This window comes from Podarcis filfolensis (genome assembly GCF_964270895.1).
Source record: "Podarcis filfolensis genome assembly, chromosome: 13".
Classification (NCBI taxonomy): domain Eukaryota; kingdom Metazoa; phylum Chordata; class Lepidosauria; order Squamata; family Lacertidae; genus Podarcis; species Podarcis filfolensis.
Genome location: NC_139615.1, coordinates 50,941,279 through 50,968,885, shown reverse-complemented (window position 1 = coordinate 50,968,885; position 27,607 = coordinate 50,941,279). Strand labels below are relative to the sequence as shown.

At 41.0% G+C, this 27,607-nt stretch overlaps 1 protein-coding gene across 9 annotated transcripts in view; it reads right to left on the bottom strand.

Moving 5' to 3' along the window:
• PLEKHG4B (pleckstrin homology and RhoGEF domain containing G4B) overlaps positions 1-27,607 on the bottom strand; it is a 94,815-nt gene that overhangs the window by 26,655 nt on the left and 40,553 nt on the right. For 8 of the 9 annotated variants that reach the window (XM_083582351.1, XM_083582349.1, XM_083582348.1 and 5 more), the window contains 11 exons: positions 25,430-25,627; positions 14,383-15,703; positions 11,166-11,360; positions 10,354-10,477; positions 8,597-8,690; positions 6,437-6,523; positions 5,351-5,467; positions 4,024-4,122; positions 3,327-3,469; positions 2,529-2,667; positions 838-960 (listed from right to left, as the gene is read on the bottom strand). In XM_083582351.1, the coding sequence (XP_083438477.1) occupies positions 838-960; positions 2,529-2,667; positions 3,327-3,469; positions 4,024-4,122; positions 5,351-5,467; positions 6,437-6,523; positions 8,597-8,690; positions 10,354-10,477; positions 11,166-11,360; positions 14,383-15,514 (2,253 nt within the window). In that variant the 5' untranslated portion in view covers positions 15,515-15,703; positions 25,430-25,627. The remainder of the gene's footprint in view (positions 1-837; positions 961-2,528; positions 2,668-3,326; positions 3,470-4,023; positions 4,123-5,350; positions 5,468-6,436; positions 6,524-8,596; positions 8,691-10,353; positions 10,478-11,165; positions 11,361-14,382; positions 15,704-25,429; positions 25,628-27,607) is intronic. The other variant, XM_083582347.1, reaches the window with a different exon arrangement.

The window sequence follows — 27,607 nt, the reverse complement described above, 5'->3', positions numbered from 1 at the left end:
CTAACCAGGAGGCAGTCAGTCAGGGCTCAATTTCAAAGGCAAATAGAAGCAGTCAGGCAGGGACATATTAGGAACGCTCACTCTGTTGTGATCCCAGAAAAATGGCGGCAGCTGCTGAAGGAAAGAAAAAGAGTGTGCCGACAAAGGGCCACCTGAAAGCAGGAACGGCCTTTAGCACTGCAGCAAGGGCACTGGTTCTGGAAAAAAAGTCAATATAAACAACTAAGGAATAAAAGAAGGATGGCAAATAAGTGGAAAAACCAAACATAAAGAACAACGGAAAGGGGTTTTTTGTGTGTGTGTGGAAAAAACCACAACGCATAGACAAAGAACTGTAAAACTAAAATGACAATAAGGGAAATCTAAAGAAAAAAAGAGGGTTCAGAAACTAGTAAAAAACTTAGTTAGGAGAGCTAGAAGGAACGTACTGGCTGCGTCTAGACAGGAAAAACTGAGGGAGTTCAGCCTACTTCCCACAAGTCTTTGCTCCTGCCTAGTGTCTCGCAAGAGGGTGAACACCCATTCCATTCTATTGGATATGACACTCCACGAACTAAAACACCAAGCTGTAAATTTTCTTTCTTCTTGACCAAACACTTTCTATTACACAAGGTAAGAAGGATTTGGGGTTTCAAAAGGTATTTGTTAGCCAATGCGCAAACCATGGTGATTGTGAATCACACACCCTTGGTATTGTTGGTATGCCATCATATCAAGTTTTCCAGAGTGTCAATGGCTGCAGCAAATAGCCAAAAGCCCCATCATGGTTATGGGCCTGGTTGTCACATGTTTTAAGATACATGCATAAAGTTTAAGAAAGCAAAGCAAAGCACTTACCATTGCCTTTTCACTGAAAACCAGGAACTGTTCCTGTTTCCTTTTCACATTTTCAACTGAAAGATGTTCTTGATCCAAAGGCCCAATATATTGTTCTCTCTCATTTTCAAACCAGACTTTTATCTGTAAAGAATACAAGGCTTTATATCTAGAAGTAACAAACAGTTCATTTAGCACACCTTTAGCAAAAATGTGCATCTTCATCAAAATAATGTGGGTTTTAAAAAAACTTATTTTAAAGCAAACTGCTCTAATGTTTTAGAATGTATGATGCTGTTTAGTTGCAACCGTGGCCCGAAACCACTTTAATTTATATGCATGTGGATGTGTGTGTGTGCATGTGTGTGTGTGCATGCACACACACACACCAGGCTCCTGCACTTCTTTTCCTTCAACATGTTTCAACATGCATGGCCAGTGGTATAAAGGGACCACTGAGAAAGTTCTCCTGAGGGCCAAATCATGCATGTTACTGAAAGCATGAGACAGCTCCCTCCCCACCCAATAACTTTTAAGGCGAAGACTTGATGTGACATCACCACAAAGGGAAGTGTGGCCTTTTTTGGTCTGTGGAGGGCCACATTCACACAGGGGTAATCTTTCAGTAGGAGGGGGCATATTGCCTGCTGGTGGTGAGCAATTCTGGATTAATTAATTCCCAATAAGGTGAGCTCTACTGGGTTTGATGGGGAAGGGCTGCAGCCCACTAGCAGAACATCTCTTTTCTTGCAGAAGGTCCCAGCGTCAATCCCTGGCTTCTCCAGGTGGGGCGAGCAATGCGCCCAGTCTGGAATCCTGGAGAGCCACTTGTTAGTGTAGATCAGGCATCCCCAACCTTCGACCCTCCAGATGTTTTGGACTACAATTCCTATCATCCCTGACCACTGGCCCTGTTAGCTAGGGATCATGGGAGTTGTAGGCCAAAACATCTGGAGGGCTGCAGGTTGGGGGTGCCTAGTATAGATAATAGTTTGCTAGAGGGACCAATAGTGTGAATTGGCATAAATCAGCTTCCTGTGCTCCTAAATATAAAGCGATACTCATTTTACTACAATGAATCGATAGAGCTACCATTCTGGAGAGCATGGGAAAGAAATTCCTTTTTGACTAGGCACATATTTGAACACACCCAGCAGAAGCCTATCAATTTGATCTCAGGCATTTGAAATGTAACAAAAATTTCTTTAACCGGGGGGGGGGGGGATGTTTTGTTTACATGTCACAGTAAACCATGGATGGGGAACCTCAGGTCCAGGGGCCAAATGTGTCCCTCCAGGTCTCTGTATATGGCTGTTGGGACTCTCCCCAGGCAACTACCCCACTCCTCAGCCACACCCTTACTGGTCCTGTTCTGCACCCTCCTTGTGTGTTTCTGCCTGGCAGGGATGTGTCCTCAAGCTTTGATGATGCCTCTGGCTTGTTTGGATGGAGAACAGAGAGGAATGTGAAAGCGTGGGAGAAATTCACCTACTGTACAAAGGTGAAATTCACTGTAATCCCACTGTAATCCCTGACTCGGCATTACTTTTGAATCAGGAATTGTGGTTTGTTTCACTAACAACAAACCATAGTCTGTAGACTATGTCTCATAGCAAACCTATTTAAGTAAATGTTACCGAGAGATATGGCGTGGTCTCTGTGATTGGATCTCCAAGCTGTTGTTTTTAAAGCTGAAAAGCAACTTTACTGACCTGTTCACAGCCTTCTTCAAATTTTCTCATTGCCAAGAGATTCTCTAGTTGTTGCAGACATTTATTAGACAACAGAACCAGCCTATGAACTTCCTCATCTACTCGATTATACAGCTTCGTAATAGTCTCCATGGCATCTCTGTTGGAGAGAGGAGGAAACCAAGCGTTGGTTAACTAAATAGCAAATAACTACTGAAGCTACTAGAAATTAAAAGTGCTTACCTGAACTGTTTCAAACAGCAGTGACAAACGTCAGGTTCTGCTGGCCAAAAAGGACAGAGGCAATAATCCTACATAATAATCTCTGCCCCATTACATTATGTATCATTGGTAAATTTTTTAAATTAAAGGCTGCGGTTCAGAGAAATGTGTAGCGAGTTTCACTTACAGAATGGAGTTTTGGAATGTTCCCTCCAACTTCGAATTACCCAATTCAGATTACAGAACAAGCTGTTTTTGAGCTTCACAGAGTAGTTTAGGTTATTAGCAGTGGCAGAGAGCCTGCACTCTGAAATGAATGCATCAAAAGCTGAATTTTGCATGCCTATAGGATATGTGGGCTTTGCCCTTGGTGCTGGCAAAACACTATACAGTATTTAACCGTCACCTTGGACGGCATTTTCTCCTGTCTCTTTCTAAAACACAACGTGATCCTTGGTTCCTTTGCAACACCTATGGTGACATTTTCATTTTTTCCAACATCCAGACTTTTTTAAAGCATTATTTTCCAACTGGCACCATAATGACAGAGTGCTTAACAATGCATAATGCAGTAATATTGGCATATGAAGTACCTACCTATAATCTTCTGTGTTACAGAACTCTTCCTTTCTAAGCCTTGCCAGGACCGTTCCACCCTCAAGTCTTAAGGTGACCAACAGTTTATCTTCCAGAACAAGTTTCATCATCGTCTTATGTTTATTCATTAAGTCATCCACCTCCTTAAAAAAAAATAATGAAAGCCTGTTTGCTTTGCAAGTAATTCTGCAGCGAATATACCTGAAAATGCAGTGTTCTCTTATTGAAGAACTCAGACCCAGCATTGGCGACCAGCCAGACTGGATACCACCCAGACCAACATTATAGTTTTTTGTGCTGACACTGGTGGAAAAGCACCAGACTGGACAATTCTTCAGAAGCCTCTCCCTGCCACCCAGTAAGCTCATGGGGCAGGGGCTGCCTGAGAGTCATCCGGAGACACCCTGCAGAGAGCCCCAGACGGCCTCTTGCCCTGGGCCCTCCTCAACATGGTCCAGCCATGCATTTCTATGACCTGATGGATGCAGCAAACAGCAATGCAAATATTGTGATCCTCTTATTCGGGGTTGAAGGACGGAGAAAGAGGGAAAGAGAGTGAACTTGTGGGAGAGGCAAGGTTCCAACCAGGAGACTCCTATCAATAGCTCTGTTTACTTCTCCCAGCAAGCAGTGTTTCAAACTCAGTTAAGTACAGCTCGTGCTACATTTAAAAACACTGAACAAGACCAATACTCACTTGTGCAGTACTTGGCGTCTGGATATTGCTGAGTGAACATAAAGAGTATTGCAAAAAAACAAGGGCCTCTTTGCAGTTTGTAATAAATGGCTCAAGTTTCTGGAAGTACAAGTACAATAAATGGTTAAAACGAAACAGAAAATAGCATTTTTACAGTTATTCGATAATACTGATGAAGCTGTGCTTGTGATAGGATGTGTCCACATGCACAAAACTGCAACATGAGGTATATTATTAATAGTCCATGGAAATAATAAGCTATAGATTTCATTAAATTTCAGTGTACTCTCTTTCCAAACTGGTTCAGCAATAATGTCCACCAATGTTGAGAGTTAGTATCGCCTCCTTAGCTTGCACCATGTGTTTCTTAGGACACACAAACAACAAGTCATAAACAGGTTGGTTGTTTTTAATTCAGGTCATAGCTAGTGACCTGAATTAAACATTTGTCCTGTCCACATTTTTCTAATAACCAGGATCCAGATGCTCAGAAAGGCTGCTTACTTGACTATGAGAGGATCTTATAGGAGTTTAAATTGGTTACCTAGCATACTGGGGCATTAAAGCAGAGGGGCAGCGGGCTTGGGGAAACCCAGCCAGATGTCTCAAGACCTGGGACACATCTGGGTCAGAAGAAATGTTGTTGGGGGAGAGTTTCAGCATAATGTGTCCACTGCAAATCACCCTCCACCCCACTTTAAAGCTGTGTGGTACAATCAGTATTTGAAGACATGGGTCATACCACCATAAATCTTGTCTCAATATGAATTACATTTATAGAGTTCAACACCTTTGCAAATCCCTAAGGCACTGTGGTGAAAAAATTATAGCTGATCTGATAAGGGTTTTCCCCCACTGGGGTGGTCGTGACAGCCCACTCAATCTGCACATTCTTTTTTCTAGATCCTTTTTTTTTTAAAGGAAGATTCACTGGCTTAATTCAGACATCACAGCAAGCCATGGCTTGCAGCACGCGTAATTCACAATGCAAGTCATAGTTTGAACTACCAAAATACTATAAACAAACCATGATTTAGAGCAGTCTGCTTTTGTTTTTCATCTCTATTGTGCAAACAGCCTCTGGAAATGGAGAAATGGCTGTAATTGTGGTTTGTCATTTCCAAACAACATGCCAAATCCTAGGTAAGACTTCTCAGCCACAATCTGAGATGATCCCTGAATTGACCTAAGAATGTTTACCTGGATCATTCTTGATTCCGGTAAATATTATTAACAACTAACTTTTATGACAAACTAAATGTTAACCAAGGCAATCAAAAATTGTTTCAGAAAGCACCGTTAAAAAGAGTTCCAAACCTTTACTCACCCTTCGAAAGCATATCCAGTCATTATGACTATAAGGGAATGTTCCATCAAACTCTGCTGTCAGTTGGCTACAGTCAATGAATCTATGCAAAGCCTTGAGCGATGTGAGAACTTCACACTGTCAAACAAAGTTAACACCTATATACAATTTGTAGACACCAAACTTTTGAATGAGATTTGCATTGTGTCAAACAAAAGAAAACCAAGTCCCAGAAAGTTTGCTGGATGCCTAGCAATGCACCTTTCACATAATCTCGAAGAATTGCAGCTGGTCAAAAAGTAGCCTGGCAGCTTTCTTCATATATGGGATTTCCCTTTCACCAAATTCTTCGGGAAGGGGAATTTGCATTATCTGAGTACTGGCATAAAGTGGAAAAGTAATGACATCAGTGTACCCACCCCTTCAGGGAGAATTCACTGAATGAAGTGCTTGGTGAATGAGGGAAGATACTCACCATATAGCCTGACATAGCAGCAGCATAGCAATCTGACTCTCTTCTCTGCAAAGGAGGGGCAGAGAACCTTTCCCAGCCTCCTCTGGGCAACCATCTGAGGGACATGTGCCATTTGTGGGCAAAGCCAGAAGCAAAAATAGGCAAAGAAACTAATGCCCATTTGAGCTTTCTAAAGTAGCCTTGTGTCGATGTCACTCACACACAGCTCTGTCTTCCATCCAGACAGGCAAGAGGCAATGACAGAGCTCAAGGACACATTCCAACCAGGCCAGAACACTGAAGAGGAGGGTCAGTGAGGGGGGTGGCCCAGGGAGAAGATCAAGGGCTAGACAGGTGGGTCTGGAGGACCACATCTGGCCCCTGGGTCCTAGGGCTCTCACCCCTGCTTTGAAGGGACACTATCCCTCAAGGAGAAAAAAGACACACAGAGGGTCACACATTTAGCTTGACATTAGCCAGTCCTTACTCAGTCTCCTTTGACCTCAGAAGGTTTTGTTGTTGTGAAGCTAGTTACCTATGCTGTCTGGCTTCCTGAGAGCAACATAGCAGATGCGCTTACTGCAGGATAACTGTTGCATAATTCACATGAGCTTTCCATATTTAAAATTCTGTTTAAATATATATATATATACCTGAAATGCAACTTCTTTGTCAGGCTTAAAAGCAGATTCCTTATCAGTCAAGATCAGAACATTATGAATGGAATGAGGAACGGCATTCTAAAAACAAAATGAATTTGATGAAATACAATATGCACACCTTATTTGAAATAAGAATTAAGAAAAACCAACAGCAAAAACCAACAGCAGCAGCAATCACTGAGGAGGATTCAGACTGGAAAGACAGCAGATAATTCCAGCACAGTGGAACCTCGGGTTACGTACCGTCCTCCTTACACATGCTTTGGGTAACGTGCTCCGCTAACCCGGAAGGAGATGCCCCTGGGTTGCAACCTTTGCCCCAGGATGCGAGCGAAAGTTGCGTACTGCCAACGCGCTGGTAGTGGGAGGCTCCATTAGCAAAAGCGCGCCTCATGTTAAGAACAGTTTCGTGTTAATAACGGACCTCTGGAACGAATTAAGTTCATAACCAGAGGTACCACTGTACTCCAGAAGCTCCGTTGATCTTAATATAAATGTGTTTCACACAAAAGACTCTTTAGCAGACGTAGTTACAGTAAGCAGAGTACTCTTTTTGATGTTGTCACCTGCTCCTTCTGAGAAAGCAAGGAGAAGTAGCAGTAACATCTGCACATCTTGTCCTCTCTCTCTCTCTGGAAGTGGTGTGGGACTGGGTAACAGCGAGGCGGAGGAGGAGTGTGCACCTAGGGAGATGTCCAAGGGCCCCCAAAACCTGAAACTGGCATAAACAACTGGATTGACACCTCCTTTGCCTCACTTGCAGAAGGTAAATATGGCTGGCAGGTCTCCTGAGACTCAGATATGGTGGTGAATCTTAAAGCAGAGAGCCTGGTGGTAGCTGGTGGCTCAGGGATGGAGCCAGAGGGAGTGCAGCTAAGAGCGACAACACCTGTCATTAAAGTACTTAACTTTGGCTGGGCAGTGTTCAAAGTTTTAACTCAAAAAGGAATGCTGGATGCCACTGTAACTTTTAGGAAATGTTGCTGTCCTCACCCACATCATTATAATCAAATATAGTATGGTCAATGTTACACACCCCACCTTCTTCAAGTTCACCAGAATCCGCAGAGAGCCAAACTGCATTTAATTTGTGTAACTAAAATGATGAACATTATAAAATTGAATTGTTTCCAAAACACATTTTTTCTTCAAGCAAGGGAGCAGATAGTAACATAAAGACATCAGCTAAACCCTCACTTCATAAAAAAATGTACAGAACAAACTTTTTTTTAGGAAATGCCCTTTACATTATTGTAGATACAAACTTTGATGCACTATGAATTAATTTTTAAAAAAAAAAATCAAAAGTGGAGTTAATATATGGAAAATGCCAGATCCTTACAAAGAAAGGGATTATAATAAATAACAGCATTATTCAACTACTTTCAGCCGAGGCCAGAGTTTGCTAATACACTGTGCCAAGACAAACTGCCTTGCTTTCAGAATTTAATTCAACTTCTTGTGATGACTTGCTTTTCCACATGGAAATATGCCTGTCATATTGTAGGTGTATAGAAAATACTAAAGTCAGCTTAGTGAGATAATTATATTGCTGTGAACTGAACAATAATTAGCTTCCCCACCTACATAATGACTTGGAGACCACAAAGTACCTGATTACCTACTACTAGACGCTTTCCCCAGAACATATTTCTCCAAAACCTGTAAGTATGTTAGCCGAAGAATGCTGTTGAAACCCCATGACATTCAGTAGGGGCTACAAATGTTGGAAAACATGTCACATGCAATGCTTTCAGGATGAAGGACGTGTGGCTCCAGAATTAGCCTCCACCGTCACTTATGGACTCATTGTTAAAACCGTGTTTATGAAAGACAATCTTACTCAGCTACGAGTGATCGCTAAACAAGAATCCATAGTGCTAGCCTTTTATAGTTCCAGGCCAAAGAATGAGAATAAACACTAGCAAATAGGTATAAATCAAACATTCTTACCCCCATCACTATAAGTAGCATAAACTGAATACCCTGAAGCTTAATGCTAGTAGATTTTGGATTATCAACAGAAAAGGCCTACTGAAAATGCCCTGGCTTCAAAAGAATAAATACTGTTCATTGTCCCTGGACCAGATGGATACATAATAATTAGAATAATATCCTTCTTTTAGTTTGTGATGCTAAATACATACATACCTGTAATGCTGTAAAAGCTTTGAAGAGGACAGCTACATTCTGACTTTTGCGGGCATCCACTAAAATAAGTAGCCCCAAAGAACGGGCATCCTTTCTGAAAGAAATAAGAGGAAGTTGTTTAAACCACATTTACAAAATGTTTAGAAGTACAGTGGTACCTCAGGTTACAGACGCTTCAGGTTACAGACGCTTCAGGTTACAGACTCCGCTAACCCAGAAATAGTACCTCGGGTTAAGAACTTTGCTTCAAGATGAGAACAGAAATCATGTGGCGGCAGTGAGAGGCCCCACTAGCTAAAGTGGTACCTCAGGTTAAGAACAGTTTCAGGTTAAGAATGGACCTCCAGAATGAATTAAGTTCTTAACCCGAGGTACCACTGTAAAATGAAAATGAAATACGTGGCCATAATGAGCACAGAGGAAGATTAAATAGCAATTTACACCATGCAGCAGCCATGAAAAAGGCAAATTCCGTGCTAGGAATTATTAGGAAAGGAACTGAAAATAAAACTGCTGGCATCATAATGCTGAAATCTATGATGCAACTGAACTTGGAATACTGTGTACAATTCTGGTCACCTTGTCTAAAAAAATGATATTGTAGAGTTGGAAAAGGTTCAGAAAAGGCCACCCAAATGATTAAGGGGGAAGGAGTAAGTGCCTTATGAAGAAAAGTTGTAGCATTGGGGACTTTTTAGTTTAGAGATAAGGTGAGCAAGAGGTGATAGGACTGAAGTTTATAAAACTATGCATAGCATGGATAAAGCGGATAGAGAAAAGTTCTTCTCCTTCTCATAACACTACAACTCGTGGATATCCAACAAAGCCGGATGCTGGGAGATTCAGGACAGAGAAAAGAAATGACTTCTTCACGCAGCAGAACATAGTCAAACTATGCAACAGCGGCAGCCACCAACTTGGATGACTTTAAGAGAGGATTAGACAAATTCATGGAGAAGGAGAGGGCTGCCAATGGCTACTAGCCATGATGGCTATGCTCTACCTCCACAGTTGGGGGGCAGCAATGCTTCTGAAAACACGTTGCTGGAAACTGTGGGGCGGGTGGGAGAAGATTGCTCTTGTGCTCACGTTCTTCCCATAGGCATCTAGTTGGCCACTATGAGAAGAGAACGCCAGACTAGATGGGCCATTGGTCTGAACCAGCAGGGCTATTCTTATGTTCTTATATAGATGCTTGAGCATCAAGAGAGCTGGGTGCCAAGACCTGTTACATACAACAGAACTTCAAGGGACACCATCTAATTCACCCCAAAAGAACTGGTGCACCTGTAAGCATTTGTACATGTGCCAAAACTAGCTGAGAGGCAGCACATGGAGATCCACACTGATCCTTGCAATGTTCCCTAATTGTTCTCATTCAGAGTGGTTGGGGCAACCGAGTCACATGGGTGGGGTACAAGAAATAAAGAATAATAATAAATGAAATAACCACAGTGTGAAACATTCACACCAGGCTGGCCACACTCTTGTACCTCCAACAACTGCGAAGAAAAATGAATTTCAGCTGGGGCAGCCTCAAATCCTTGCTGAAGCCCCTCTCACCCACAGCATAGGAACAGGAGCCCTCTGCTGTATCTAGCTACTGTTACACCCTATATAAGCAGTGGTTTTTAGTAGTTCTTCTGTTTCAAGCAAGCTATTATTCTAGGGCCTTGATGAAAATTGAGTCTTAACTCCTCTGCACTACTGGCATGAATGTTACACCAAAAACATGAACAGTTGCTGCTGCTTCTTACCTGGGAATACTGTGGAAATACACTAGAAGTTGTGTGAGCTCATGGACTCTCAAAGGTTCACTTAACCAAGCACTATTACTCATGCAGACCTGCACAACTGCTCTTCCACCACGATCCCTGTTTCCTATGAAAAAATTATATATATAAATGAATCCTCTGTAATAATGTCCTACACCTCTTGAGTGTCTTCTTTCCCACAAACCAAATCACTTTGCCTGCATGATTAGAAGTGGCTCCTTTCAAAAGCTGAGAGGGAACAGAGCGTAACAGATTCCTTTGTGGGGAACCTTCATCCCTTTACTTGGGGGGGACGACATCTCCTTCCCTCCCTCCTCCCACATGTGTCCCTTTGCCCTAGGAAACGCATAAAGGAACAGCATTGCTTTCTCCTGAGTAACAGAGACATCAGTTGTTATGCTGCAACAACAAATATTCCCAAACTGAAAACCAAAAGGTTTACATTTTAGAAACAGGCAGCAGTTGCCTGGGTTCTTCCTTCAGATAGTGAGAAGATAAGCTCGTTATTATATGATGGCATTCACTCTCTGAAAGAAGGATCCTGCTGCCTGGTTGAAGACAAAAAGGCCTACATTTTTCAATTTCAATGTTTTTGTTACACGGAGCACATCATTTCTGGAGTACTTTTTGCAGGACTTCCCTTGTCTCCTGCCCATTCCCCTTACCCAGTTAGCCCAACTTTGCTGAGACAGATCACGGGAAGCCCCCCCCCCCCCCGGACATGCCATAAGAGATCTTCGTAAAGTTCAGACATGCTTAACACCATTAACTTTTCACTACTATGTAGTACATACCACACAGAGAAATGACTCCAGACTGCAGTAATTCTTGATTAACTTCAAGCAACTGGTGTGATAACAAGCGCCTGGGGTCCCCAGTGTTTGCAGACAGCAGCTCATTCTCAGGGCAAGGCAGCAGAGGTGGTGAATTTACAGTAGACTCGTAATCCCGAAAATCAATTCTGGAGTCTCCGAGGTCTGGAGAAAATACTAGTGATGTGAAAGAAGACAGCTTAGAGTCTCCACCCTCTCTTTTTAAAAAATAAAAATGTGTTTTATTGGTTTTCAAGTGTAACACCATAAACATAGCATAAAGCCAAAAAACACATGGAGTACATATTATTGGATTGTCAAGTGCATCAAGTAAAATTAAGGTACATGCATAATAGTTTCACTGGTTAATTAGACCACACACAAGTGACATAGGGGGTTGTAATAGCTGTGCTGACTTGGTCATGAGAACAATAAACAAAGACCACGTGTCTAAAGATTTGTTCCTCTTTGCCTGTCCATTTACAACACTCCTGTGATGGAAAGTGCTAGTTCCCAAACAGAAGCATACCTGGAAAGCAAAGTAAAATTTTCCCCTGTTTCCTACCTGGCAGCTATAGAATCATAGAATCATAGAGTTGGAAGAGACCACAAGGGCCATCGAGTCCAACCCCCTGCCAAGCAGGAAACACCATCAGAGCACTCCTGACATATGGTTGTCAAGCCTCTGCTTAAAGACCTCCAAAGGAGGAGACTATCTCCAGGTAGAGATAGAGACGAGAGTTCGAAATGAAACCTTAGGCTTACAATTGCTCTCAAGTGTCAAAAAGGGCCAATTTAGGATTCACAATCAAATTATGAATGACTGTAACAGAAATTTCAGGGGACATATTTTGCCAGAAAGGATGTTTCTGGAAACAGTCCCACCACACGTGGATCAGGGACCCCACAGCGTTGCACCCTCTCCAGCAAGATCTTTCTCTCTTTCCTTTGGAAGGAGAAGCCAATTTTCACTTTTGAAAAGTGATTTTGTAAAGAGTTACACGGTGATGAAATTTAAGTGGAGTCTAATTTCTTGCAGGACACGAGATACGTTAAAAAAACAACCCACAGCTTTTGTGCCTTAGCCTCTGATCATAATACGCAGTCAGCCCTTCTGACTGCACAGTTCCACTTGGATACTGACTGAGAAGCAAGAACTTTGCAGAGAAAAGTAGTTATCTAAGTGCAATCCTATACATGCCTGTATATTGACTTCTCATGGAAGTCTGCATAGGATTGCATCTTAAATCAGTTCTATCTGACGGAAGTCAGTGGGACTAACAGCCTATCACATGTATTTTTGCTTGTGATTTATATTTGAGTTCAATATAAATATGCATAGGATTGCAACCTAAATCTTCTTAAATCTCCATCCATTCATTTAAATGGCTTCTGAATAGGCCAATACAAGAATAAGTGTATTAAATGACCAAAATGCTATATGGTTGGTTTTTCATGATTACTATTTAAAAAAAATCTCTTAATTTCTTAAGAGATTTCTGCTGAAATCTAGGAGAAACTGAAAACCATATAATACCTTCACACAACTTGACAGCCACTTGTTATAGTGCAGTTGCTAAATGTCAGTAGATAAAATAGTATGTTATATTCTAAAGATTTAGCATTTGCAAAATGCTATGCTAAAAAATTATATGATATTGCTCTTGGCACAAGAAATATTTGCTTTTAGAGCAGCCAACAACTTCTGAAGTTGGTTCTGACCTAACCCAAAGCAAAATCCTCTAAAAAAGGGAGAGGGAGGGGAAAAACATTAACTCGCCAAAGCCAGGAACTGAGGATTGGGGGACTTTGCATTTAGTGATTATTTTGAGATACTATGGAACTAATTAAATTGTGGCTCTGACATCCTTGCCTCATCTGAAAAGGGAAGATAATATTGCAAAAGCATTATTCCCCTACATTAAACAAACAGATCTGCCTAAATTTGAAGCTTGGGAATCTGGACTTTTCTGAACACCCAACTGGTTAAAAATAGTTTCAGGGAAGCTTCTAACATGAATGTTATTTTCCTACTTCCTACAAAGCAATAGGAAACAGAGTTATTTCCTCATGTATATTGTAAACACCTGACAATTCTAAATGTGTATAAATTGCTGCATACATGCTGGAATTATGCAAACACAGAAGAGGCTTTTGTGCGGGAATGCAGCATGGAGGTGAAGACTGTTAAATACAGTGTGTGTGTGTGTGTGTGTGTGTGTGTGTGTGTGTGTGTGTACAAGTATATATACATTTACATATACATATGGCCAATATACTCTTCTGTCTAATGAAGTCAGATTTATCTAGCATCACATAAAACACTTTATAAGAAAACTTCTTTGTAATATGGGTTTCTCCAGGACCGCTGTGGCTCCCCACAGCTACTGGACCAAATGGATACCCTCAAGGGAGTGTGGTTTTCCGCTATGGAAAATAATGTGACCTAACACCCACATAGAGTGGCTACAAAGAGCAGTGAGTGGATAAGAAGAGGGGATGAAGAGGGGAAAAGAGGATCTAGAGAAGGCAGATGAAGACCAGAAACCTTTTTAGCTCATTAATATCCAGAAAAGAAACAAAATAAATTCTGACTGATGATAGCTCTTTGGTCCAGACAGTCATACATGCCTCATACATAGCATTTATCAATACAAATGTACCCAGATATGGGGGGGGCTGTGATTTTCACATGCAGTGGTGTACACTTTGTTTTTCCTTAATCCTGTGCATAATGTCATGTGGTAAGTGGTCCTAAATCACATGCACTGGTTCAGTGCAAGTAAAATCCCACTGATTTTCCAACACTTTAGACTGTGCCAATGGTGACTTTAAATCTTGAGTTATCAGAATTGCTAACACAGGATAGATAGCTCTGTAGCTGCTGTTCTTCTGTTGTCTAGCTCCATTTATCCCACTGCCATTCCATTTCCTAGCTCTGTTTGTTCTGCTGCTGGTATGCTTAATGTTATAGATCTATTTACATCATTTAAAGCCACAAACTTATCTTTGAACTCTCAGAATATAGCAGGATATCAGCAGAAAACAAAAACCCCCGCCACCCCACAAATAAACATAAATAGCACCTATGCTTCCAAACTAAAATAAAATAAAATAACTAAAGGCACACCGGTTAGCATGGTTTAAACAGGCTGGCTAAATAAGAATAAGTGAGGTATCTACTTTGCATCTGTTTTACCTTCATCCTCTTTGCTTTTTGTAGCAATGAATTCATGAATATGTGACTCCAGTCTCTCAGACCTTAGAGAATGTCCATTTATGATTTTGGGGGGATTTTCACTGAACACTCCATCTGAGGGCACCCTGGATTTATAATCTTCACTCTGTGAGCTCTTATGCGTCCTGTCTAAAGACCGTGATCTTCTTGAACCTGACCTGCTACATGCTGTTTCATGAGATACAGTCCATTTTTCAGAGGCCTGGGCACGATTCCCAAATCTAACTGTCTGTCTTGTTTCCTCCTGTTTCGAAATTCTTTCAGACCAACAGCTTTCTTGCCAAACATTGTTTTCACATGTTTTTTCAGTGACCCTGCACTCATTCTCCACCTGTCCCATGACATGCTCTGATGGTTCGTCTTCTGCAATGGATTCCTCAGAGCTGGAACCAAGACTCATTGGGTTTTGCAAAGCTTCTATATAAGACTTTCTAAACAATCGCTTTGTTTCAAAATACAGAGAATCCCGCCCTCTTTGACATGGGCTGCTCAGGTCCGTGCTGAAGGATATGCTTTTGGGGCCATTCCTTTTCACTAGTGGAGGAGTTGCTGAATCTTTAAACAAATCAGGTGTCAATTCAGATGTCATTTTTGGTTCCTTGATGGCTTGGTCTGCAACTGAAAGCGCTCTTGGATTTGCTTCATCAACAGTTCCATGCTCAGTTTGGGCTGCTGGGGTTTGTATTTCAGCCTTGCTCCCAGGGCCATGACATAAATCAGAATCATCATCACCTTGGTTTCCACAGTTGCCTGCAAGCGGTACCTCTATCACGGTAGAACAGGTATCATTAGAGGTCGAACTCTCATGTGAGCTGCTGCTTTCCATTGTCTGTGTCATAGCTTTAGCATCAGGACTGCTGCTGATCAATTTTTCAAGCAGAGAGCTTTTGGAATATGTCTGCAGAATTGTTTCAGCTGTAGGGACAAATATAGGGTTCACAATATTTTTCCAAGGTGTCCTATATATGGCTGGGCCTGTAGTCAGCAAGCAGCTCTGCAAAGGACAGCCATTCAGTTTACCGTTTACATTTTCCAAAAACTCTATTGTGAAAATATATCCGTACATGGTTTCAGGTACAACAAGCTCTTCCATTCCTTGCCCATGTCTGGAGAGACATTTTAACACTAGGTTGACTGACTGCTTTCTCACCGGCACAATCTGGAAGTAAAAATCTCCTGGTTTTAAGCGGGCTTTGTGGAGAGACGCCAGTTGCACTATGATCTTCTCATGGATGCACAATGGCCATCCTTCATGGTAAAAAATAAGGCCGGTATAATTGCTCTGTAAAAAGAGAGAAAGCAAACTAAGTGAAATATATTTGCCTCATATTATGCTATTAACATTTGTGCAGATTTAACCACCTTTTAGTACAACAGAAAAATGTGGTAAATTAATGCAGCAGTTGACTCATAGTAAAACAAGACAACAATGGGTAATAAAAAAGTTATGTTCTATTTTAGAACCAACAAAAGTTTCAGACTCAATACTGTCTTATGAGTACAAATAATTAACATAGATCACAAAACTAGTCCTCGATATATTCCTCTGACTACTGTGACCAGTTGCTGAACTCATTCCTAGAGATGTTATATCAATTTTTTCAAATATACTGCAGGGCTAGGAAAGGAGACCCTTCTCATTTTTGAATGACTGATTTTGTTATCAAGCTGCCAAACCATGAGAATGGTAATTCATTACCAGCAAATTGCTAGAATTTTCACAGGAAGTGACAAGCTTCCCTTACCCAGATCATGTTCAAACATGATAATGCTCATATTATGGTAGCTTGCTCCCCCCCCTCCATATACAGTATTTATAAAACTGAAATAAAGCAATGTTAATATTTCGGAATTGTTGGGATGGCTTTAACAGATATATCAACTATCCAGGTAGGAAAAACATTCTCATTCAAAGAAGTAATGCAAAAATAACTGGAAAAATGTTATAGAACGAGAACCACTCTGGTTTATGCTAGTCAATACTCTTGATTGAAACTGCCCTGGGACTAAAGAAATGCAGAAGGGCCATTTTACCCATTTCGTGGTAGAGAACCTGCATTTGCTAGTGAGCATAAAGCCATAGAATCCTAAAATTGTAGGTTTGGAAGGGACCCCAAGGGCCATCTATAGGCTGTAAGCCACCCAGAGTGACTAGGGAAACCCAGCCAGATGGACAGGATAACAACAACAACAACTAGTCTACAGAGAGTTTCAGCCAGTCCTCAATCTCTGTATGATAAATGTTTCCACATTTGTCTGGATCTTGTTCACAAGTGTACACCTAAAAATGTACTGTGTAAAGTAGACTTGTGATTTCCCAGAGTTAACAAAGGGATGCATCTTAGTAACTGAGGCTCTAAAGAAGCATTAGGAAACACTCTCCGTGACCCTTTCCTCTTGAGGGAGAGCTGCTAAGTTCGGAGAACATAAAGATTCCATTGTTTCTTTTCAAATGAACAATATTGGGAGAGCAAGGTATCTGACGGAGGCATCCTGTCTCTTTGCCAGGGGTGGCATATTTCTGTCTCAGGTTTCCATTCACTGAGCAGTCATTTCTTTACTCATGGGCTCTGACAAGGGGATTTCCTTTGACCAGCAAGATTCACCCTTTGGATCTGAAGAGGCTCAACTCCATTAAAGCCTTTTGTCTGGTTAATAATGCCAGGGTAAGGCAGGGGTGGGGGAGCCCTAAAGCTTTAAAGCTTCACTGAATGCTGTAAGAATTAAAGGATTAGGCCCCATTCCCTTAACTTTGAAATTAGTAGCAAAAGAAAAATAATCAGGTCCCAACCTAAGTTTCACATAAGTGAGCAAGGATTTGGAAGGCATTTTTGTATAAATGCAATGCCAGTCACATACGACTGCACCCTTCCTTATAATACTGCTATGAACTGTAACTGAGAGACCACTGAGAGAGGTTGGGCTAAACAAGTAAGGTGGAAATGGATGTTTCATGGTACAAGTAGTAGATGAGGATTTCTTTAAACATCTATCCCAGATTTCAGCACCAAAAATAAATCCAGGGCTGCTGCTCATTTGTTGAGGTTGGGTATGAATTCAGGATCTAACACAGTGTTGACTACTATTAACTATATACAGCTCTCTGCCAGGACTCTGAAACACCAATGTGAAGTAGGATTTCTCCTAAGTTGAAGAAGATAAGGGTGTGAGGAGAGTCAGGGGGCTTTCATAAGGAGAGAATGCAGAGTTAATTCACTGTGCCAGAATATGAATATGGTATCCTTGGGCTTTAGTGGAGTAAGTGTTGACTTCCCTTCACTTTCCCCAGGAACCTCATGAAATCATAGAGGTGGGCTCCTGGGTGGAGGCTGGGGCACATGGAGAGCACGCGGTGGGGGCAGGGGGTGGCTGCCCCCCTCAATATTGGGGGGCATAGCCCCCTGTCCCTAAATATTGGAGGCTGGAGCCCCTTGCACACCATATACCCGCCACCCCTGCCTGCACACATGTTCTTTGGTCCTCCCTGAGCTTCCAGGAGGCAAATCATCCTACATTCATGAGCACTTTTCAGCAAAACAATCTTGTAGTCCCACAATCAAGGCCCTATGAAACAGGAGATTCTTTGTATGATTTCATTCAAACATTGCTATTGTGAAGCTTCTGGTATTTGATGCTTGCTGATGTAATGCTTTCGGCTCTGAACACATCCACTGTAGGGTCAAAATCATACCCTGAGGTAATAGCCTTTGCAGCTGTCCAAAAGCCAAATATATTAGTTTTCTGATTCATTCCGAAAGGAATGTGTTTATTGAAACAGACAACAGGTACGCTTCAATACCTCTCTTCCTCTTTCAGGTCTGGGCTGGTGTGTTGCATCTACCAACTACTAATTATCTTCTATTCTGGGATTTCTCTTTTACTGTGCTAATCAAAATGCTATACCAATTTACTTTGTTTAAATACCAGGGTGCTTGTTGGTGTAACAACTGAACTATGTCATTAATCAGTAGGATAACTCACTTTACAGGTGTTTCTCAAGTACATTCAACTGCAGTTAGGCTTTTTTTTTACTAACAAGAAAAGAATCAACATCTAGAAAACCAACACTTGAAAGTTTCTTTAGAGACCTCTGTACTGAGTATTATTCGACTGATGTTCACTTAGGATTCAAATAAAAAATGGCAGGGAGTTAAAAAACACTTGATTATAAGTTAAAGCTCAATTTAAATGTTTTGCTTTGCAAGAAATTATAACTTTGAAAAAGATATGAAAAAGCTTAGAAAAGTAGAGAAATTAGGCAAGCATTCCCACACTAAAAGGGTATTTATTAGACCAGCTGGCAATCTAAATGTTACATTGCAGTGTTCAAGTATTCATTCATTAATTCAGATGAAACAACAAATATTTTGACATATTAAGCACTGACAAGTTTATGGCGTAAGGGTATGTGGACAAGAGTCTAGCTCACAAAAGCATATGCCGTCATAAATAATTAATCTTTTAGGTGCCACAAAACTCTTTCTTATCTTCAGCCCAAACAGCCTAACATTGCTGCTCCTCTGGAAAATTCACAGAATCATAGAATCACAGAACTGTCAGAATTACAGAGACCCTGAGGGTCAGAAAGTCTAACCCATTGCATGCAGGAATCTTGCATTACATATCAAACACATAATTCTTATAACATGCAATTCATATAACAAACACAAATTACATGTAGAAGTGTGTTCAGAATGCGACCGTAGCAGCACTTTGCAGTTCACTGAAACTTAACAGAGAAACAGAAGTTTTCTTACCATGATTTTCTGTTTCCATTTGTCTCATGAAAGGCATTCCTTACTTTGGGATGGCATCTCCCACAGGCTGAGATAAGCAGGGTGCAAGTTCTTCTACCTCACCAGGGTGCCACCCACCCTCCCAGACTGGCTGGAAAATCAAGAACCACTCAAGCCCCTCTGATACTTCCATAGAGATCCATGAAATAAGGCCACAACACTGGCCACTCAAGCAAATGAAACACAAGTATGTAAGAAAAGCCTGCTGGGCAGCCTAATGGTCCATCTAGTCCAGCTTCCTATTCTCACAACCAGATGCCTGTGGGAAGCCCACAAACAGGATCCAAACACAAGAACAGCCTCCTCTCCATGTAGTTTCCAGCAACTGGTATTCAGAAGCATGAATACTGCCTCTGACCAAAGCAAAGTCAAAGCATAGTCATCCTGGCTTATAGCCATTGATAGCCTTATTGTCCGTTAATCTGTCTAATTCTCTTTTAAAGCCATTTAAGTTGGTGGCCATCACCTGCTCCTGCCAGAGCGAATTCCAAGGCTGCCGGTGTGTTGCATGAAGAAGCCCTTTTTTTATCTGTCCTGAATCTTCCAACACTCAGCTTTGTTCTAGTGTTATGAGAGAGGGAGAAAAACTTTTCTCTGTCTACTTTCTCTATGTCATGCATAATTTTATACACTTATGTCATGTCGCCTCTTACTTGCCTTTTCTCTGAACTAAAAAGTCCCAAACACTGCAGCTCCATCTCCTTGATGATTTTGGTTGCCGTTTCCTGAACTTTTTATAACTTTACAATATCCTATAAAAAGTGAGTTGACCAGGACTATACACAATATTTCAAATGTGGCCACACCATAGATTTGTATAACGTCATTATGATATTAGCAATTTTATCCTCAATTCCTTTCCTATTTATCCCTAGCATTGAATTTGCCTATTTCATGGCTGCCACACACCTTCAACATCATCCTTGAGCTAGCCACTACTACCCCACCAGCCAGTTCAGACCCCATGAATATATGTGAAATTAAGATTTTTTGGCCCCAACATGCATCACTTTACATTTGTTTGCATTGAACTGCATTTGCCGTTTTACCACCCATTCAACCAGTTTAGAGAGATGCTTTCAGAGCTCTTCCCAAACACATTTTTGTTTTAATGATCCGGAACAATTCAGTATCATCAGCAAACTTGATCAGCTCACTCCTAACTCCAGATCATTTATGAATAAGTTAAAAAGCACTGCGGGGGGCGGCGGCGATCTTCCTTCTAAGTCTTATTGAAAGCTTGTTGAAAGCTCAAATACACTATGCCAACCAGATCACCTCTATCTATGTGGTTGCTGACACCCTCAAATAACTCTAATAGGTTTGTGAGACAGGCTTGCCCTTACAGAAGCCATGCTGGTTGTGTTCAGCAAGGCTTGTTCTTCTATATGTTTGGTTATTTTATCCTTAACAATACATTCCACCAGATTGCCTGGGCCAGACATTAAGCTAACTGGTTTATAATATCCAATATCCAAAACTCCAGCTACAACTTCACATGCACCCAGTGCCTGCAAAACGTATATAAACTACTAATACTGTGGGTTGTCTTTTGCACATATTCAACTTTCCTTAAGGGTCAATTCGTCCTTTCAACTAAGGCTTGCCTATCAATACCACTCAACAGGTCTCAAAAGTAAATAGCCATTGCATCCTAGTAAGTTTTACATAGCTATGATGTACTAAAATGAAAATAAACCCTTCAAAATAAAGCACATATTACAACTGAAAATGTAGTGGCATGGCATTTGCTTTGTATGCAGAAGCTCCAAGATTCAATCCACAGCATCCATAATTTATTTTTTAAAGTATTTTAAAAGGCCAATGTAAGACAGTTTCATATATTCGTCATTACGTCTGATAACACTTAGGGCTCATCCAGACTTGCTCATCCAGACCCTTGCTCCACCGCTTTCTTCCAGGAAAACCCAATATTTACTGCTGAATCGGAGCAAATGTCAATTGGGTTTTCTCTGGATTGATGTTTGTTCCAATTTATCACTAAAGAATAGCATTTCCAGGAGAAAGCAGTGGGGCTAGGGCAAAACCGCTTGGACCTATGCCAAGCAAGTGTGGGACAAACAGAAAACAGCTCAGATTCACACTTTCTAGGCATGGGACAAGTGCAAGTATGAATGAACCCTTAGATCTGTGCAGCCTTAATATGAGAGTCTATGCAAGTACAGCATCCGTAAGCACTTTCCAGTAAGTAAGGATACTTAAGTGCTGTGAGAAATTAAATAAACAGTCAGAAAAGGAATTGTTTATATCTGCAAATAAGTGCCACAGAGTTCAACAGTATTTTCGCCAAGGAAGCATGCTTTAAATTGCACCCTGAGAGAACTGACACAGGCTGCAATCCTAAGCCCCAATGTGTGTTGCTAGAGAGGGTGGAGACTGAGTGGATATCCCAGTTTGTTGGCCTTCAGCCTCTACTGGCAGAGGGAAGGTTCCACCACAATGGAGTCCGTAACCTGTGGAAGGGTCCCCAAATGGTGCTGGAGGTGGAAGTGTGCCAGCCATGGTCTGCTGGAAGTTGCTCCAGCTCCTACAGAAGGGCCCAGTTTGGGCCCCACTGCTGTGACAGCAAGTGCAGCCAGCTGGGCTTCAGAAGTGGCAGTGAATCTACATATTCACGCTCCAGTTGGGATTGATTTGGAGAGAACATGTACGGCACTGGGATCCACATCCTTTTCATGTTACTACTTTGCGTAACATTCAAATCAGCATAAATCCAACTTCTGATAATGCCTAGCAGAGCCTGGTATACTATAAAGAACATTATTATGAGCAGCAAAATTCACTGTGGTGATAAAATAAATAAAAAGAGGTTACTCTTGCATCTCCATCTGTTTCCAGATTATTATGAGACTAAAACATCAATCTCTCCTCCTTGCCCCCAAACCAGCAATTAACTCAGCTGGGAAAATATGCTATTTCTACTGTATCAGCAGAGACCATGATAGGTACGGTTTCCCAGTCAGGAAACTGAAAGTTGCCAGCAAAAGAGGGGGAAAGAAATACTTGCTGAGGCAAAGCAGAAGAAGAGCGGCATTTGAGGGCTGAAACCTCTGTCATCAGGGCAATGAATAATCGTACACAGTTCATTGTGGAAACAGAACTGTCCTTTATGCGGCTACAATTAAACAGTCACTAAATCCCTTGCTCTGACTCCTGTTGAGCCTCAGTACTTTGCACAAACACTGGGCTATAAATTCTTTTGCCTCCCTACTGAGTTGCAGTCTGGGGGCTGTAAATCTTCAAGTGATTTCCTGAATAATTGCATTCCTGAGAAAGTTGCATTCACAAGGTGGGCAGCCACTCTCTCCTTCCGCTTCACTCCCAGCCAAGAAAGTGGTCCTGCTCACAAAGAAGCCAGCTGAAGAATTAACTGACTTCAATGGATGGAGAATAAACTTGAAACGGTAATAATTAGGCTGTGTGTGCCTATGAACAGGGAAAGATTCAAGTACTCAAGTCGTATTTCACATTAAAAATATGTAACTAAAAATGTTTGATTGTTTGAACAGAGTTTTGTTTTCTATACTCTTTATCATACTAATAAGAATAAAAGTTGCTCAGCTTCTGAACCAAAATTTCTTAATTATCTATTAGCAATTTTGAGTTACTACTGCCCGAAGCTTGGACAGATGTGAAACATGCATGGTGAAATGATTAGATAGTTTTGATTGTTCTCTAACAAACCAAGGTATTAAAGACACTTCCAACTAAACCTATGGTGTCAAATATCAAGCACAGTCCTCAAATACCCAGTACTATGTACACACTTCAGTTCTGTGGAAGCACAGGAAAAGCAAAGCATGCAGTACTAAGTGGAGAATTCAGATTTTCATGACAGATAATTTTAATATGTCTAGTGCAGGCTATGCACAGTTATGCTTATTTGACACAAATGAGGGTCGGGGGGAACTAGGCAAATTACTGCACCAGAAGATCAGCAAAAAGCATGATTATCTGTAAAAAGTAAGACACTGTGCACTTTAGAGACTTTCAAAAAGCTTTTTACAAAGCAACTCACAAAGGACTCCTGAGTAACCTTTGCAATCATGGAATAAGGTGAGAGGTCCTCTTGTGGATCAGTAACTGGTTGAGAATCAGGAAGCAAAAAGTGAAGTTCACGGCATGTAATGCCTTAAGAGAAAATATAATAAAAATGATCTACAGGTGGTACATGACACCAGTCAAGCTCGCAAAAAATTATCATTTGCCCAATAATAAATGTTGGAAATGCAAAGAGACTGAAGGTACATTCTTTCACCTTTGGTGGACATGCCCAAGGATTAAGGCTTTCTGGGAGATGATCTATAATGAAATGAAAAAGGTATTTAAATATACCTTTCTGAAGAAACCAGAGGCCTTTCTCCTGGGCATCGTCGGCCAATTGGTGCCAAAGAAGGACAGAACTTTCTTTATGTATGCTACAACAGCAGCAAGAATACTTATTGCAAAGTACTGGAAGACACAAGATCTACCCACCCGGGAAGAATGGCAGATGAAGGTGATGGACTACATGGAACTGGTGGAAATGACCGGCAGAATCCAAGACCAGGGAGAAGAGTCGGTGGAGGAAGATTGGAAGAAATTTAAAGACTATCTACAAAAACATTGTAAAATTAATGAATGTTAGAAGGATGTTGGAATGAAGTTATGTGGTTTTAGCAGAAATGTTATAAAGGCTTAGGAAAAAAACAGACTGTTAATTGGTGAAAGGAGGGAAAGTAAAGTTGCATTATATTAAGATAAATTACAGGACAAAAATTGGAAAAGATGGAAAGGATTTGCTGAAATAGTTAACCGAACTAGAATACAAAAAAGGGAGGTGTGAGGAGGTCAAGGAAACAAGCAAATGAAAGATAAGTTATGGGAAGGTTTGATGTGTTTTTTAATTGTTTCTATTTTTCTGTTCTTTTTTTTCTTTTTCTTTTTCTTCTTTTTCCTTATTGTGATGTGCTGTTTTGTTTTTGTTTAATATGGTGTTTTTACTTTTTCTTTTTGTAACTTTTTAAACTTTAATAAATATTACTTTCAAAAAAAAAAAAGAGAATCAGGAAGCAAAAAGTAATAATAAATGGACCGTTCTCCCAAACAGAGGTCCACCCTATCAAGGAATAGTAGAGCCAAGTTTTCTGATGATATGAAACTGTTGAGGATGGTTAAAACAGAAGGTGATTGCAAAGAGCTCCAAAAGAATCTCTCAAAACTGGGTGAGTGAGAATCAGGAAATCAAATGCAAGTCAGTGTAAGCTGCTGTAAAGTGAGGCACACTGGGAGAAAATCTATCAGGAAACAGAATGAAAACAAAACTGACAGTATCATAATAAACAAATCTATGGTGTGATTGCACTTGGAAAACTGTACAGTGATACCTCAGGATGCGAACGGGACCATCTGCGCATGCGCGAGCAGAGAAACCCAGAAGTAACACACTCCGTTACTTCCGGGTCGCTGCGGAGTGCAACCCGAACGCGCTCAACCTGAAGCGTATTTATCCCGAGGTATGACTGTATATGGTTCTGGTCACAAAGCAAGTAAGAGGAGACATGATAGAGCATAAAAAATTAAGCCTGGTATGGGGGAAAATGAATAGAGAAAGGTTTTTCTCCTTCTCTTATAATACTAGGACATTTGATGCAGATGAATGTTTGAAGATTCAGGACAGAGAAGAGAAATAACATTCAAACAGTGCATTGTTAAACTTACTGAATTTGCTCCCACGAGAGGCAGTGATGGCCACTAAAAGATGATTAGACAAATTCATGGAACATAAAGCTATCAATACTGGCCATTTAAAGCCGCCTAACCAAGTTCATGCTAGACTTGCAATGATTTACTCAAATTCTGATGCCCATGAAAAGAAAGCACACACACAAATTACAATCATAAATCATTTTTCTTACCCTCTTATCATTTATTGGCCCAACAATATAAATTCTGTAGTGAAATATAAAAAACCCTCCTACCATTCTCCTGAAATGTACTACAGCACAAATTCATGGAATTATATTCCAAACAAATACAAAACTTGATGCTTCGCTTTCCAGTGTCTTACTAGAATGAACTTTCCCATGGTTATCTAGGGTTTCGTTTGCCTAGCAGTTAAAAGATTAAACAGCATCTTATTCCGCCCTCCTCATGCTTGGATAATGAACAAAGAGTCTCTGTTTTGCCAGAGTAGATACAAATATACTTACACAGGTTTCCCGTTGGATACACTGTAAGACTCTCTTGGCAGGAACAAGAAAATCAATTAGACATCTGAGACCATCTCCGTGATAAAACTTTTCAACAATGCTGAAAAGCTGCCACAGAACAGTAGCAGCTGTGGCCTCAAAAGGTGGATAGAGAGAGGAAAGTGTATTCTGGATATAAATATCGAGGGATTCAGAGTTCTGAAATAAATAAATAAAAATCACAGTGTTAGGCAATAGGGAAAAGTGTAGATTCTACACAGAAAAACAATATTAACTACCCTGGTTTTCAAACTGTGTCATAGCAAACCTTGGGGTTCCCCAGACACTTTCCAGGGTTTCTTCAAAGAGAAAATAATTGATAAATGTACCCAAACAACAAGTTTATCCACCACTACCGATCCAAGGTGCCGTGTCCTTTGGAAGAGAGAGGACAAAACGAAAGCATGCAAACCCTGGAAATAGGAAGACTCCCACACAGATGAACAATTCCCTTTGAATTCCATCCCCCATTTACTGAGAGGCCTGCCAGTCTAGGACCTCTTTGAGTAGATTACTTTCTCAAAATTATTATTTATTGTTATTAATGTATTACATTTATACACCACCCTTCATCCGAAGATCACAGGATGGTTTGCAGCATAAAAATGCAAAAAGCAAACACAAAATACATATCATAGTTAGAACAACAACAACCCAACAGCCCCCTTCAACAAACACAGAGGTTCTTTAATCAGCCCAAGGCCTGGTTATAGGGGAACCTTTTCACCTGGCGTCTGAAGGTTAATGTAGTGAAGGTGCCAGGAGAGTCTCCTTGGGGAGAGCATTCCACAAATGGGGAGCCACCACAGAAAAGGCTTGCTCTTGTGTTGCCACCCGCCAGACCTCATGGAGAAAATTCTATCGAGTTGTAACAATAACTTTTGTCCCATAGCTTTCACATATGAGAATATTTCCAAAAGTTGTGAAACATCTGATATACTGCATATTAATGCTTTTGATTTCCTTGTGTGTGCCACAGCTGCAAAGCCCCAGGGGAGTAACTGCAACAGCACCTGCTTCCCACACAGTCCCATTTCCAGTCCCTCCTACTTAAAAAGGATCATGCGGCAGGTGACATGAAAGACCTCCCTGTGTGTAACTCTGAAGACAGAAGGTATCAGTCGCAATAGACAATCCTGGATTCCAAGACCGCTGCCTGAACCATGCAGGTCTAGAGTGCTGAGGGCAAGGCTCAGGAAACAAACAGAGCATCCTCTCAGGATCTTGCAATGACCGAACTGCTTTTGACTCTGTTATCACCATGATATATTTGCACAGGGGTTGGCATGGCAATTAGCCCCTCCCTGGCAGGAAGAGCACTTGTGTGTACATAGGCTGGTGTTGGGTTTCTTTTGAGAGACAAAACCCGCCAACATCAGCAAACACTGCAGTGACACTTTAGTTCCCAACCCTTGCTAACGTAAATGGGAGGGAGAGGAGGAGGGAGGATCCGTAGGCCAGAACCAGCGCAAGCAAAGGGGAGCCATAAAGCTTCTCGCACACCAAGGAGCCACCCAAACCGCCACCATCCTGCTTCCGGAGTTTGTCTCATAATGTGTCACATCCTCTTAGTAACCATGGAAACCCCAACTGTGTAAACGTTAACTATAAGGGCACATTCCTTTCCTGCCACATCGTTGTATAGGAAAACTCTGTTCCAAATCATAGGAATACAAATCTAAAGAGACCGCAGGGAAACCTGAGGCAGAAAGTGCCAGAATATTTTAAACATTTCTGGATAGAGGTGGAAAGATCTCGCAATTTTGGTTCTCTCTGTTTCACATTTTTTGAATCTTAAATTCAGTTCCCCACATTTCTGCAGCAATTTGGGCATTTCTCCGCCCAAAAATATTTATCAATTTTTTAGTGCTAATTTCTCCCAATAAACACAATTTTGACTAGTGTATGCATTTTTGCAAGGACCTTCTCCTAATATAATGCATTTCTGTATATTTTTACTGCTATATTCATTTTAAAGCAAATTTTCCTTTAATATATGCAGTTTTGTAAATGCTGTTTGAATGGAGAACTACGCTTAAAAATTAAGATGTGTGAATTTTGAATGATGGCTGTGTTTTGATTCTCATATTGTTTCAGAAAGTGTGAATTTGATAAATTCAGCTATAAATGCAAACTGAT